This window comes from Scophthalmus maximus, chromosome 11 (genome assembly GCF_022379125.1).
Source record: "Scophthalmus maximus strain ysfricsl-2021 chromosome 11, ASM2237912v1, whole genome shotgun sequence".
NCBI lineage: Eukaryota > Metazoa > Chordata > Actinopteri > Pleuronectiformes > Scophthalmidae > Scophthalmus > Scophthalmus maximus.
The window spans coordinates 22,917,886-22,930,664 of NC_061525.1; the positions used below are offsets into that span (position 1 = coordinate 22,917,886).

The window sequence follows — 12,779 nt, forward strand, 5'->3', positions numbered from 1 at the left end:
ACTCCTCACAATCTATGACAAATGCAGTTCTGTCGGAGGGAAAAGAGAAATAACGCGCGGTAGTTTTTTCTCCTTGTGCTTTGTCTGTTCTGTGTGCCAACAGTCCCGTTGTCACTGGTAACAGATGGCAGACAGGGACGGGTTCAATACTCACAGCGTCAATGTGTTATAGCTCTCTCTCTGAGTTGAAGACACCTACTCTCCAGAGGCGTGTGAGCATAACCCCCCCGACAGCATCCCCGAGGGTGAAATATTGTCATTATCCAACACACCATGAGTAAAGCTCCACTCCCCCGCAGGGCGCACTGTGCTGTGGACCGTTTTAAGAAGCGCTTCCTCGGCTCACCGCCGTACTGTGGCGTGAAGGCGTCACGGCTCCTCCTCATTCTGCTCCTTGTTACCAGCTGCATGTGGTGTATTGAAAAATGCACAGGTTTAAAAAACTGTGTGGGAGTCACATGAATAATACAAATCCTAAAGTGTATCTTCCCTTAATTATTGATGGAGCAGAACAAGCAGTTTTTGTCATGTACAGTGAGGTTGCGAGGACACGGTGTGCTGCTGTACACGGTGTCCTCGCACACAGTTTCCTTACAAGTCAGCATTGTTCTCCACACCCGTTAATTATTGCCGCAGTTTTGGTTGTTACTTGTTTTTTTTGTTTTTTTTGCAGTTTCTGACAACATGTAATGGAAAAGGTTGTTACACAAGAGCCAGACTGTACAAAAAATCACAGCAGCTTCTGGCATCTTCATTTAAGGCTCTGGGGTTTGTAGCCGTGCAACTTCAGAATGAGTTTCAAATTTGTGGGTTTTTTGACCAAAATATCTTGACAATTATTGAATGGTTTACCATGAAATTCAAGATGCATGATATGCACGCCCCTCTCAGGATGAACTGTAATCTCTTTGACTTTTTAAATACTTCATCTGGAGCCAACGCGAAGGGGAGAGAGTTCACATCGGCTTCGATTTTAACGCTAATTAGCAAATGTTACCGTGCTAACGCACCAAACTGAGACGGTCGACGTGCTGTTGGCGTCATACCTGCTGGAGAAACATCATGCTTACATCAGCAATGGTAATGTTAGCATTTAGCTCAAACTGCCACTGTGGCAACAGTAGGTGGAGGCTCACAGAGCTGCTAGCGTAGGGTGACCCTACTTTCAAACCTCCAAAGTGGGACACACTCATTTTTACTGCAAACCAACATGAGCTTTTGGTACAATTGGATTCTTCATACTTTATCTGAAAAACGAATTATGTAACACCAGTAAGCACAAAACACAAGGATGCTATTGGTGTAATGGAACATATTCATTTATTTGCTATCAGATCGATGACCTGCACTGTGACACAGCCCCCCCCCCCCCCCCCCCCCCCCCCAACAAAACAAGGTTGGCCCAGAAATATCTTGTTGCCTCTATAACTATATACAACAAAACAATATCAAATATAAAATCTGAACGTGACTTCTTCAGCTTTAATAAAATTTATGAGGTATTTCGGTTTGGCTCATAAATAATAATGAAGAAATTGACATAAAAACCTCCTCTTCTTCAGCTTTTTCTTTTCCTATAATAAGGTACACAACCTTAAGTCAACAATCATTTTCAAGGATGCCGAGTGACTCAGACTGTCTCCGGTGACTGATCCCTGCTGATCAGCCCGGTTCAGTCGGTCATTGTCTGCTACTCTTTCGAAGGAAGCTGTTCAACACTGACACTGACTTCCCTTTCGACATGACAGCTAGCCCAACCTGACGTTATGCAGCAGGGCATGTCAGTCAGGGTGGGGTTGCTTAGCAACAGCTTCACGTCGAGATCGATTGACACTTATGCACAAATCCTCCATGGTCACCTTATGTTAGCATAGTTGGAAGACTCTTTTCTCTCCCTACAGTCAAGGGGAGGGTGGGGGAGGGGGGCAGACTACATGTGTTTTATTCCAAATTTGAGTTTTTCCGACTTCGTCTTCTCCTTTTGCAATTAATTGGAAGTATAGTGTTTCCCTCCACTAGTCTGTGGTCACTTATTAGCGCATGTTGTACAATCAGACACAGTGTCAGGGTTTTGAAGAAGCAGGACCCAAATGCAGGTGCAGGAAATTATAAAAGTTTATAATAATCGAGGCGAAAAAAGACAAAATCCAAAATTAGTAATCCATAGGGAGAAACGCCAGGAACCAAAATACTGAACACAGAAGTGTGAGCGCAGAGACCAATAGACAAGGGAAGATTGAACACAGACGAGATGAGTGAAGTAACAGAAAACAAGACAGGGAGACAGGAAATGAACTTCAAAATAAAACAGGAAACTCCAAACACGGCACGAGAGAGACAACTTAACCAAAACAGAGACGCAAGCAAATTCACTGCTAGTTTAATAATCGACTAATCGTTTCAAGACGTTTTTTATGGGGGACAAAAGTCAAAATCTTCTGCTTTCAGCTCCCTGCGTGTGAATGTCTTCTGGTTTCTTTGCTCCTCTGTGACGGTGAACTGAGGATCTCTGGTGTGTGAACGAAACACAACATCGCCCTCTTGGTTTCGGGGGAAACACGACGGAGCTCTTTCGCCGCGTTATGAACCGACCCAACCGGGCGGATTAGCGGAGAAAACAATCGACGGATTAATTTCGACGATGACAATGCTGGCGAGCTGCAGGCCTGCGCGACAGCCCGTCGAGGAAATGATCAAGTGAACGAGAGACTATGTCGAGGGTTCGCGGAGTTAATCGGTCTTTGAAAAGAGTTGGCGAGCTCATGGGCACGGACTCCACGACAACACGCAGGATACGACGCGAAGGCGGTTTCTGTCCGAAGCGAGATTAACCACACTAACCGGCACTTCATCAAAACACAAGGGAGCGTCTCTCTCGTGTCCCCGTCCTCTTTATTACTTCGGGTCGGGTCTGGTTCTCGGTAATTGGAAAAACACGCGCGTGACTTGACGGCTAGTCGGCCCGTCTCAAGGCGACGGAGTCATATGTTGTTTCCAGCCGCGGCGTCGTTTGGTCCGTTCCACTTGTGAAACGGGACGTTGGACTTTGACCCCCGGCCGGGGGGGGTCAACACTCACCACTGACCAGCACTTTGACCCCGTCGTCCAACAATTAACCACGTGGGGAGTTTGAGGAATTTAATTGAAGGTTGCACCTTCGTGGGACTGTTGCCTGCCACTTGTTGCTTTTTTTTATCTTCTTCTTTTTTTTTTTTAAATGAGATCACGTGAGTTTATAATAAACCTCTGTAATCGTTCAGTTAATGTACAAACGTGGACCGAGCGTTCATGGTTGACCAGACGCGCGGGGGGTTTGGTCGGTGCCGGTGTGAACTGTCTCGTCCGCCGCGTGCAGTCAGCAGGGAGGCAGACGAAACACTGTGAGTATTTCAAAGAAAACAGAGCAATCGGAGAGTTTTGAATCTTAATTAAAAAAAAAAAAGAACGTCGTTCTTCCAAAAGTCGTCTCGGGTTTTCCGTGATGCGGTTTTTTTTCCTCCCCGCGCTCAGACTGTTTTTCGTCCTAATCTCCTCATCCCAGTCCCTTTCCCGTCTCACTCTTTGTGTTGCAACGTGTGTGTGTGTGTGTGTGTGTGTGTGAGTTGTGTGTTCCACCGATTGCGATGAAAACTCAAAACATTTCAGATTTCAGACGGAAATTACAGATTACAATGCATCCGCACAAATGACGGCCAAAGATCCTGAAGAGACCTCATAGATGGAGAGAAAATGTTTTTATATCAATATTAAAATCTTTGTAGATGAACACAAATATGATTCTCATCATACTTGATCTCAAATAGGTGGTTCGATGTTGTTGTGCACTGTATGTTGGTTTTACTTTTGATATAGACTGTAGAATATAGACGGCGCCGTAATTCATTTGATGTTGCTGCGTCCCTCGCGTCCGAGGCCACAGACACAGACACAGACACAGACACAGACACGCCGCACGACTTCCCCTCCGACAGAACGCCTTCGCCCCGACACGCCGGACCTGCAGCAGAGACCATAAGACTCACTCGGAGCTACTGGTCCCCGATGACAGAACTGCCAGTGAGCTGATTGTGTTAAGAACGGCGTCGGAAGGCGACGTCGCGTCGGCTCGGGGTTACCTGTGCGTCGACCTATCGGCGTCATACCCACCCATTACATCTGGCGACATCTTTCCAGAGTCACTGTGTCCTGCTCTCTTCGAATGAAATCCCTGGAGATGTTACAGTTTCCAGTGTTGTTTGGTTTTACATTTGCCGTCCTCCACGTGATCGAAGGTGCTGAGCAGAGTCTTTCTCTTCTCAAGAGCAGAATTGGAAGTTAACAGCACAGTATACAAAGGCAACTATGGAAATTAAGGAGCCATTATCCGAATGCGTCCGGAGCAAAGACCAAGGTGATCTGAAGAATCTTACGGGAAAAGCCGAAGCGGGCTCGCCGCAGCGTGTGAATCAATGAGGACCTTTCTCAACAGAAGCGGCTTTATTCTTAAATGTCATCGTGCGGAAACGGAAGCAGAATCTTAAAATAGGGAGAAGGCTCCAAGGACAGAGACGGGGTGAAAGACGTCCCTGCCTCTGCGATGTCAACTTTTCTCTACTGGCAATTAAATGAGAATTAACAAATATCTCAACTTCAAACTCGCCGTTATTATTATTTTTCATTTTGGTGATACATGTGTCAGAAATCAGATTTCTGCTTGTTATAACTTCTCCTGCTTTTTAATGCATTAATTATTCTCTCTGTATATACATCTGTAACCCTCCTTTAATTATTATCTGAAGCCTCCTCCTGTGTATAGCTTGTGTCGTGCAGCTCCCTCTAGTGTTGACACCGGATGTGTGCACGTTATGGAACAGGACTTCTGTACCACCAACCTGATATTTGTCACATTAGACTAGAGAGATGTTTTTTACTGCAGTGTACTGTATATATAAAGTAGTGCAAAACAATAGGAAATTAATTCAAATAACCATTCATTTTCCCACTTAATTTTTTCACTTTTAAATTAGTTGAAAGTCGGGGGGGGGGACAAACACCCGGTTCACTTGATATTTCAATCAGGCTCTTTTATTTTTTCTACATAGCACAAAAAGGAGCTGCATATACAGTTAGTACACCATCATATTGACACTGTAGTTATATGGATCGGTACTGTACCGACGGACTGAACCGTCCCCCCTGTGTCCCGTTGCAGCAGCCAGCAGAGCAGCCAGCAGAGCAGCCACGAAGATGACGGCTCTCGCTTCCTGACTCCGTTCATCCAGGAGGAGAGGTGAGCAATATTACAGCAGTTATTACACAATCAGAGAGTTTGAGGCAGGAAGCATTGTTTTGTATCCCCGCAGTCTCCGGTGTACGAGCTCACGCGCTGGGAATTACAATCACTGCTAAATGTCAATGTATTCCACAGTTGTTGGTCCGGTTTGTCGATTCCTTGCGCGCCTTCTCCACTAGAGGGCGGTGCCTCCCCTCACTGTCAGTCACAGACGAAGACTTATTGTGGCTTTTGATGAAGGTTTCTTTCTTTTGTTCTTGTTCAACTTCAAGCCCTTGATCTGTGTGTGTGTGTGTGTGTGTGTGTGTGCACGTGCGTGTGTGTGTGTGTGTCTGTGTGTGTGTGTAAGTGGTGTGTGTACGTTCCTGTTTAAGTGTGTGTGTGTGTGTGTGTGTGTGTGTGTGTGTGTGTGTGTGTGTGTATGTGTGTGTGTGTGTGTGTGTGTGTGCACGTGCGTGTGTGTGTGTGTAAGTGGTGTGTGTACGTTCCTGTTTAAGTGTGTGTGTGTGTGTGTGTGTGTGTGTGTGTATGTGTGTGTGTGTGTGTGTGTGTGTGTACGTGTGTGTGTGTGTGTGTGTGTGTATGTGCCTGTTTAATTGTGTGTGTGTGTGTGTGTGTGTGTACATGTGTACGTGCCTGTTTCAGCGTGTGTCTGTGTGTGTACATGTGTACGTGCCTGTTTAAGTGTGTGTGTGTGTGTGTGTGTGTGTGTGTACGTGCCTGTTTAAGTGTGTGTGTGTGTGTGTGTGTGTGTGTGTGTGTGTGTACGTGCCTGTTTAAGTGTGTGTGTGTGTGTGTGTGTGTGTGTACGTGCCTGTTTAAGTGTGTGTGTGTGTGTGTGTGTACGTGCCTGTTTTTCAGCGTGTGTCTGTGTGTGTCTGTGTGTGTGTGTGTGTGTGTGTGTGTGTGTGTGTACGTGCCTGTTTAAGTGTGTGTGTATGTGTGTGCACACGCCTGCTGGTCTGGATTTCCTGGTTTCATATTGATGCAGTCACAGGACAAACCGTCAAGGTGATTAAGAAAATGGATCCGGAAAGTAGAACAACTTGCATCAAAGAACTCGTTTCACACGTTTTATTAAAGTGAGGGTGAATAGTTACTGACACATGTTGTTTGTTCTGCAGCTGAATCTTTGAGCTCTGAGAGAAAGAAAAGTGGGAAGAAAGAAGAGATTCAGTCTTCATTTGTTTATTGTCACTGACAGATGTCCGATTCTACCACCAGTAGATTAAAGGCCGTCCAGTTAAAAAAAATTTGTATAAACTATGAATGTTGAATTTTGATCAACCCCCCAAAGATTAAACACATTATTGGAATAAATCTCAACCAAATTAAATTTAATAGATGTTCAGCTTTTGGCAAAGGTTTTCGAATCAACTGTTTCTAAAAACAACACAGGGATACTTGTACAGGAAGCCTATCACAGTATCTTCTGTATTCAACAATAGAGCCATTTTACGGCAGCTGATATCAAACCAAATGTATCCAATAATTGCAACAAAAAAAATTCTACTGTTTTTTTTATTGGAGTTTTATAATGAACACCAACATTAGCCAGCACAGACGGAAAGTATGTCATCATCATCCATGTAGAATTGGTACAATTGGTTCTAAGTTTGTAGGGCGGTGAAGGCTGCGTTACCATTTAAAGGAAAAAGAAACAAAAATAAAAACATAGGGTCATTATATATATATATATATATACATATATACATATGTATATATGTATATATGTATACATATATATACCACGTGATCTCTTCCTGTTTGAGTGTGCGTCTCAGCCCAGGTAGGGGCGGTCCATACAGATGTCCAGGTGAAGGACAAGGCAGGTCAGGTTGTCACTGAGTCGCCCGTCCCTCCACTTCTACACAGTTCACATAGGGAAGTGTTCATCCATCTATAAGCGGCAGATCCTCGCACGACCATCTTGACGTATGCTGTCCACTGTCCAACACGACAGAAAAGTGGGTTATTGAGCATCTGCAGTAGGAAAGTTGCATGAATCAGAATTCCTCTGAATCCCCACGTCCACCGTGTCGTCCTGCAGTAAACACACTTATCCACACAGAGTTTTCAAAGAGAAGGTCAAACTTCCCACACTGTAAACCCCCATTCCGTCCGTTTCTAATTACGGTCGGAGGTTCTTTGAACCATCCATTTCATACTTAACAGCTGCGAGCAGCACACGGAGAAGAAGAAGCGGTACCTGTCACGAGGATCGATTGGTTTCTGAGCCAATTATTGATTTGATCCATCTGCCATACTTCTCCCAGCCAGTCGGGTGGAATCCCCAAAAAATTGTTTTGATGACGACACATTCAGAAAAGGGGAAGTGTCCGGGCATCATCCTGAGTGCTGTTCTCTTCACCTCCACTCTCTCTCTCTCTCTCTCTCTCTCTCTCTCTCTCTCTCTCTCTCTCTCTCTCTCCGGCTCTGCCCCCCCCCGGCACATTTCTTCCTCGCCCCTCGTCTCCGCTCGCTCGAATTCAGGACAAACCGGTGCCTGTCCGGAAACGCGTGCGTGGGATTCCTCGCCGCATCTTCTCTCTTTATTCTCTCGGTGATTAGCTATAGCGAGGGGGGGGGCGGGGGGAGGGGGGGGGGGGGGCAACGTCTGCAGCAGCCGCAGGGAGAGCAGCGTTCTGTAGCCGGCTGCAGAGGACACGGAATGTCATGTCTCCTCTGCAGGTAAAAAGAAGAGAACCCCCCCCCGCCGACAGCTGGCTCTCTGCCGGGAGGCTGCACCGCTGCATGTCCCTCCGGACACCTCTCGCCTGTCTCGTCTCCGTGTCCCATCACCGCTGCATGTCCCTCCGGACACCTCTCGCCTGTCTCGTCTCCGTGTCCCATCGCCGCTGTCTCGTCTCTGTGTCCCATCACCGCTGCATGTCCCTCCAGACACCTCTCGCCTGTCTCGTCTCTGTGTCCCATCACCGCTGCATGTCCCTCCAGACACCTCTCGCCTGTCTCGTCTCTGTGTCCCATCACCGCTGCATGTCCCTCCGGACACCTCTCGCCTGTCTCGTCTCCGTGTCCCATCACCGCTGTCTCGTCTCCGTGTCCCATCACCGCTGCATGTCCCTCCGGACACCTCTCGCCTGTCTCGTCTCCGTGTCCCATCGCCGCTGTCTCGTCTCCGTGTCCCATCACCGCTGTCTCGTCTCCGTGTCCCATCACCGCTGCATGTCCCTCCGGACACCTCTCGCCTGTCTCGTCTCCGTGTCCCATCGCCGCTGTCTCGTCTCCGTGTCCCATCACCGCTGTCTCGTCTCCGTGTCCCATCACCGCTGCATGTCCCTCCGGACACCTCTCGCCTGTCTCGTCTCCGTGTCCCATCACCGCTGTCTCGTCTCCGTGTCCCATCACCGCTGCATGTCCCTCCGGACACCTATCGCCTGTCTCGTCTCCGTGTCCCATCGCCGCTGCACGTCCCTCCGGACACCTATCGCCTGTCTCGTCTCCGTGTCCCATCACCGCTGCATGTCCCTCCGGACACCTCTCGCCTGTCTCGTCTCCGTGTCCCATCGCCGCTGTCTCGTCTCCGTGTCCCATCACCGCTGTCTCGTCTCCGTGTCCCATCACCGCTGCATGTCCCTCCGGACACCTCTCGCCTGTCTCGTCTCCGTGTCCCATCGCCGCTGTCTCGTCTCCGTGTCCCATCACCGCTGTCTCGTCTCCGTGTCCCATCACCGCTGCATGTCCCTCCGGACACCTCTCGCCTGTCTCGTCTCCGTGTCCCATCACCGCTGTCTCGTCTCCGTGTCCCATCACCGCTGCATGTCCCTCCGGACACCTATCGCCTGTCTCGTCTCCGTGTCCCATCGCCGCTGCACGTCCCTCCGGACACCTATCGCCTGTCTCGTCTCCGTGTCCCATCACCGCTGCATGTCCCTCCAGACACCTCTCGTCTGTCTCGTCTCTGTGTCCCATCACCGCTGTCTCGTCTCCGTGTCCCATCACCGCTGTCTCGTCTCCGTGTCCCATCACCGCTGTCTCGTCTCCGTGTCCCATCACCGCTGCATGTCCCTCCGGACACCTCTCGCCTGTCTCGTCTCCGTGTCCCATCGCCGCTGGTTTCTTTCTCCCTCTCGCTGCGTCTTGTCTTGCGTCTGTTTTTGCCTCGTGAGTTACAGTTGTGTTCAGTGTTCAATGTGCAGAGCTGTGTTTTTTATTTGGGGGGGGGTTCGTGACAGGAGGCTGCCGGGGGGGGGGGGGGTTCAGTTGTTTGTTTCCCCGGCAGCCTTCTGCCAGATAATCTGCTCGTCTGCTGCGGCTCAGGGAGAGAAACTGTGATGAAATGTGGATGGTTATTGGAATTAGGTCAATTTTTTGCTTGTGCGCTGCCATTTTTTTTCTTTGCCGTTCCTCCGCCATGACTGCAGACGGTTGTTATGTAAGATCCCCCGACGTGGCTCCGCTCGGTCGGTGTGACGTGACCCATCGGCGGAGATGACGCAGCTCGCGACTGTGAGCGGTGAATTTAGAGATGACGCTGGACTGTTATAGTTGTAGAGTTGATAGTGAGAAGGCACGTGGGCCCCCGACCCACATTCACCAGGTGCATGAGCGAGTCCACTGACATAACTGTGCAAAATATATATATATATATATATATATTATTAGGGCTGCAACTAGAGATTTTTTCCTGATTGATTAATCAGTCGATTATTTCCTACATTAATCCATCAGTTGTTCGGTCCACAGAATTATGAAACATGTCCGTCGTGTTTTCCAAACACACAGACGATAAAAAAAATTGTCCGCAAACCAAAGATATTCTGTTTTCTGTCGTAGAGGAGCAAAGAAACCGGAAAAAATATTTACATTTAACAGATCATTTAACTTTTATTTTTCTATAAAAACTATTTAAACTGAATTGTTTATCAATATAGTGATGGTGATTAAATTAGTAGCTGATTACGAGTTTATTAATTGTTGCAGCTCAAAAAAAATTAAAATAAATAAATAAATAAATGTATATATATAAGAAATCTTATTAAGGATCTGTGACTAAATAATGAACAGGTAACTATTTAATAACAACAACATTGAAATATGTACGTAGTTCATGATATATAAATCAATCACCGGTGGATTGAACATTTTTTATTCTGAATATATATTTTAACCTATATGTTGAATGATGTCGTCGTGTGTCACACTGACTGTCACTCCGGATGCACATGGACGAGGAGTTACACTACCACATGATATCATGTTTTAATAAAACGTATTAATTTACTGTTCATGAATGGTAAAGTGGGAGGAGTTAAAGAAATCACTGGCAGCGACCAGAAGTGACTGAACTCTCCTCCCCCCCCCCCCCCCCCCCCCCCCCTCCTCTTCCTTCTGCGCAGGTCTGACAGTGCAGCGGACAAATTCAGGTAAGTCACACACTTTTCCTTTTTACCTGTACAAGCGTGAGCCTGCGTCACATGTTGGTGGACACGTGGAGCAGAGATACTGCGGGACAATAGCCCCCAACGCGCCCCCACCACGCACAGTTGAGGCTTTGTCCGGCAAAAGAACCCTAAGGTGTGTGAATGCGCTTTACATGGGATGGAGGGGGGGGGATGGGGAGGGGGGGGCAGTGAATACAGTTGCAAGCCGTGGAATGTCATTGTTTGCTTTCATTTTGGGGGCAACATCAACATCGGACACCCAACAGGGCTTTGTGGGCCGGACGGCATGTCGTGGGGCTTTGTGGGCCGCACGGCGTGTCGTGGGGCTTTGTGGGCCGGGCGGCATGTCGTGGGGCTTTGTGGGCCGGACGCCGTGTCGCTGGGCTTTGTGGGCCGGACGGCATGTCGTGGGGCTTTGTGGGCCGGACGGCGTGTCGTGGGGCTTTGTGGGCCGGACGGCGTGTCATGGGCCGGACGGCGTGTCGTGGGGCTTTGTGGGCCGGACGCCGTGTCGTGGGGCTTTGTGGGTTCAGCCCGAGGTGAGGTCAACGCCATGGACGCACACGGACATTTCATCCTCGGGGCTGCGAGGAGGTCTCTGCTGAAGTGAAGGGGTTGAGAGGGTGATTGAGGGGTGGGGATGGGGCATCACGAGGACAATGATTGGCTGCTCCACCGCGATGAACCTTTTTTTGGGGGAACTGAAATATGGACACTAGTGGGTATTAGTCCATGTTGCATATTTCACATCTAAACTGTGTCAGTTTTTTTCTTTTAAATCTCCATCTCTTCTCGTATGAGCGATACAGTTCACTGGAGAATTCATCATGGGAATAATAACAGGGTTTTTCATCTATGTTTTCTTCCCCATTTGATATCGACATGTAGTCCTGTACATGCTGATCCGTATGTTCATGCTTCATGTGGTGCCACAGTGCTTATTGCGACATTTGTGCATTACTTAATTGTTGCGGTGAAAAGTGTGTGTGTGTGTGTGTGTGTGTGTATGTGTGTGTGACGTGATCAGCCGTGAGAAGCGATGTGTGTTTTGTACATTTTCTGAGCTGACTGAGGCGCTGCTGTGATTCTGGTGTATTTTTGTGGGAAAGCCCTGGTATGTGTGTGTGCGCTCTGATGTGTGTGTGTGTGTATATGTGTGTGTCTGCTTTGATGTGCTTCGAGTGCTTAGTCATGCAAGCGACCTGAGGACCTGGTTGAACCACGTCCGAACCACTAGGAGTCTCTGTTCTCCAACACACAACCATGACGACGAGGTGTGTGTGTGTGTGTGTGTGTGTGTGTGTGTGTGTGTGTGTGTGTGTGTGTGTGTGTGTGTGTGTGTGTGTGTGTGTGTGTGTGTGTGTGTGTGTGTGTGTGTGTGTGTGTGTGTGTGTGTGTGTGTGTGTGTGTGTGTGTGTGTGTGTGTGTGTGTGTGTGTGTGTGTGTGTCTTGTCACATTGATGAAATACACAAGTTTTGCTCTTTGGTGATCTTTGGTTCGGTGCAGCGTCTGTCAGCTCGCTGGTTTTCACCTTTTGAGTCGAATTCAGTGTTTGTGTTGCGAAATGAAAAGGCAGAATTCACTGAGGACTGAAAGTCTGGGGGGGATCACTTCATCGATGGATGACATCATCGTTTGAACGACAGTGGGACGGTTTTCTAATGATGTCGCTGCTTTGTTGTCACTATTTAATATTTTTACAACCGATACCAATAATTTATGAACAGTCATAATGCAGGAAGGTATTTGAAATTAAAAAGCACTCCGATATTTTTCTCACAGTACTCGTTAGATGTGGAAAGCGGCCGCTCTGTATTTGAACCAGTTCCTCAGCTGTACACATTTTTGCTTTGAGTAGAACAAACAAGACCAACAGGTGTGTAACTTTTGCACTATTGTACATTTTTAAAAATTGAGGTTAATCAGCCACACATAAAAAAATAGGGCGCTTGATATTTCATAAACACTTAATGGGTCAGGATGAAGAACAGCTGTTATATGCAATGGGGCGACTGACACAGTGACCAGGTTCTCTTACATGCTATCATTTTCTCATTGAATTCATCATCAACTGCATCTTCATAACTTGGCAGACTGAAGT

General features: G+C 47.7%; 1 protein-coding gene across 7 annotated transcripts in view; it reads left to right on the forward strand.

Annotated features, from left to right (window-relative positions):
• The window catches only part of gramd1bb (GRAM domain containing 1Bb), a 103,268-nt gene that overhangs the window by 31,236 nt on the left and 59,253 nt on the right, over positions 1-12,779 (forward strand). For 5 of the 7 annotated variants that reach the window (XM_047335599.1, XM_047335604.1, XM_047335600.1 and 2 more), the window contains 2 exons: positions 5,192-5,269; positions 10,633-10,659. In XM_047335599.1, coding sequence (XP_047191555.1) covers positions 5,192-5,269; positions 10,633-10,659 — 105 coding nt within the window. The remainder of the gene's footprint in view (positions 1-5,191; positions 5,270-10,632; positions 10,660-12,779) is intronic. The other 2 variants (XM_047335603.1, XM_047335602.1) reach the window with 2 other exon arrangements.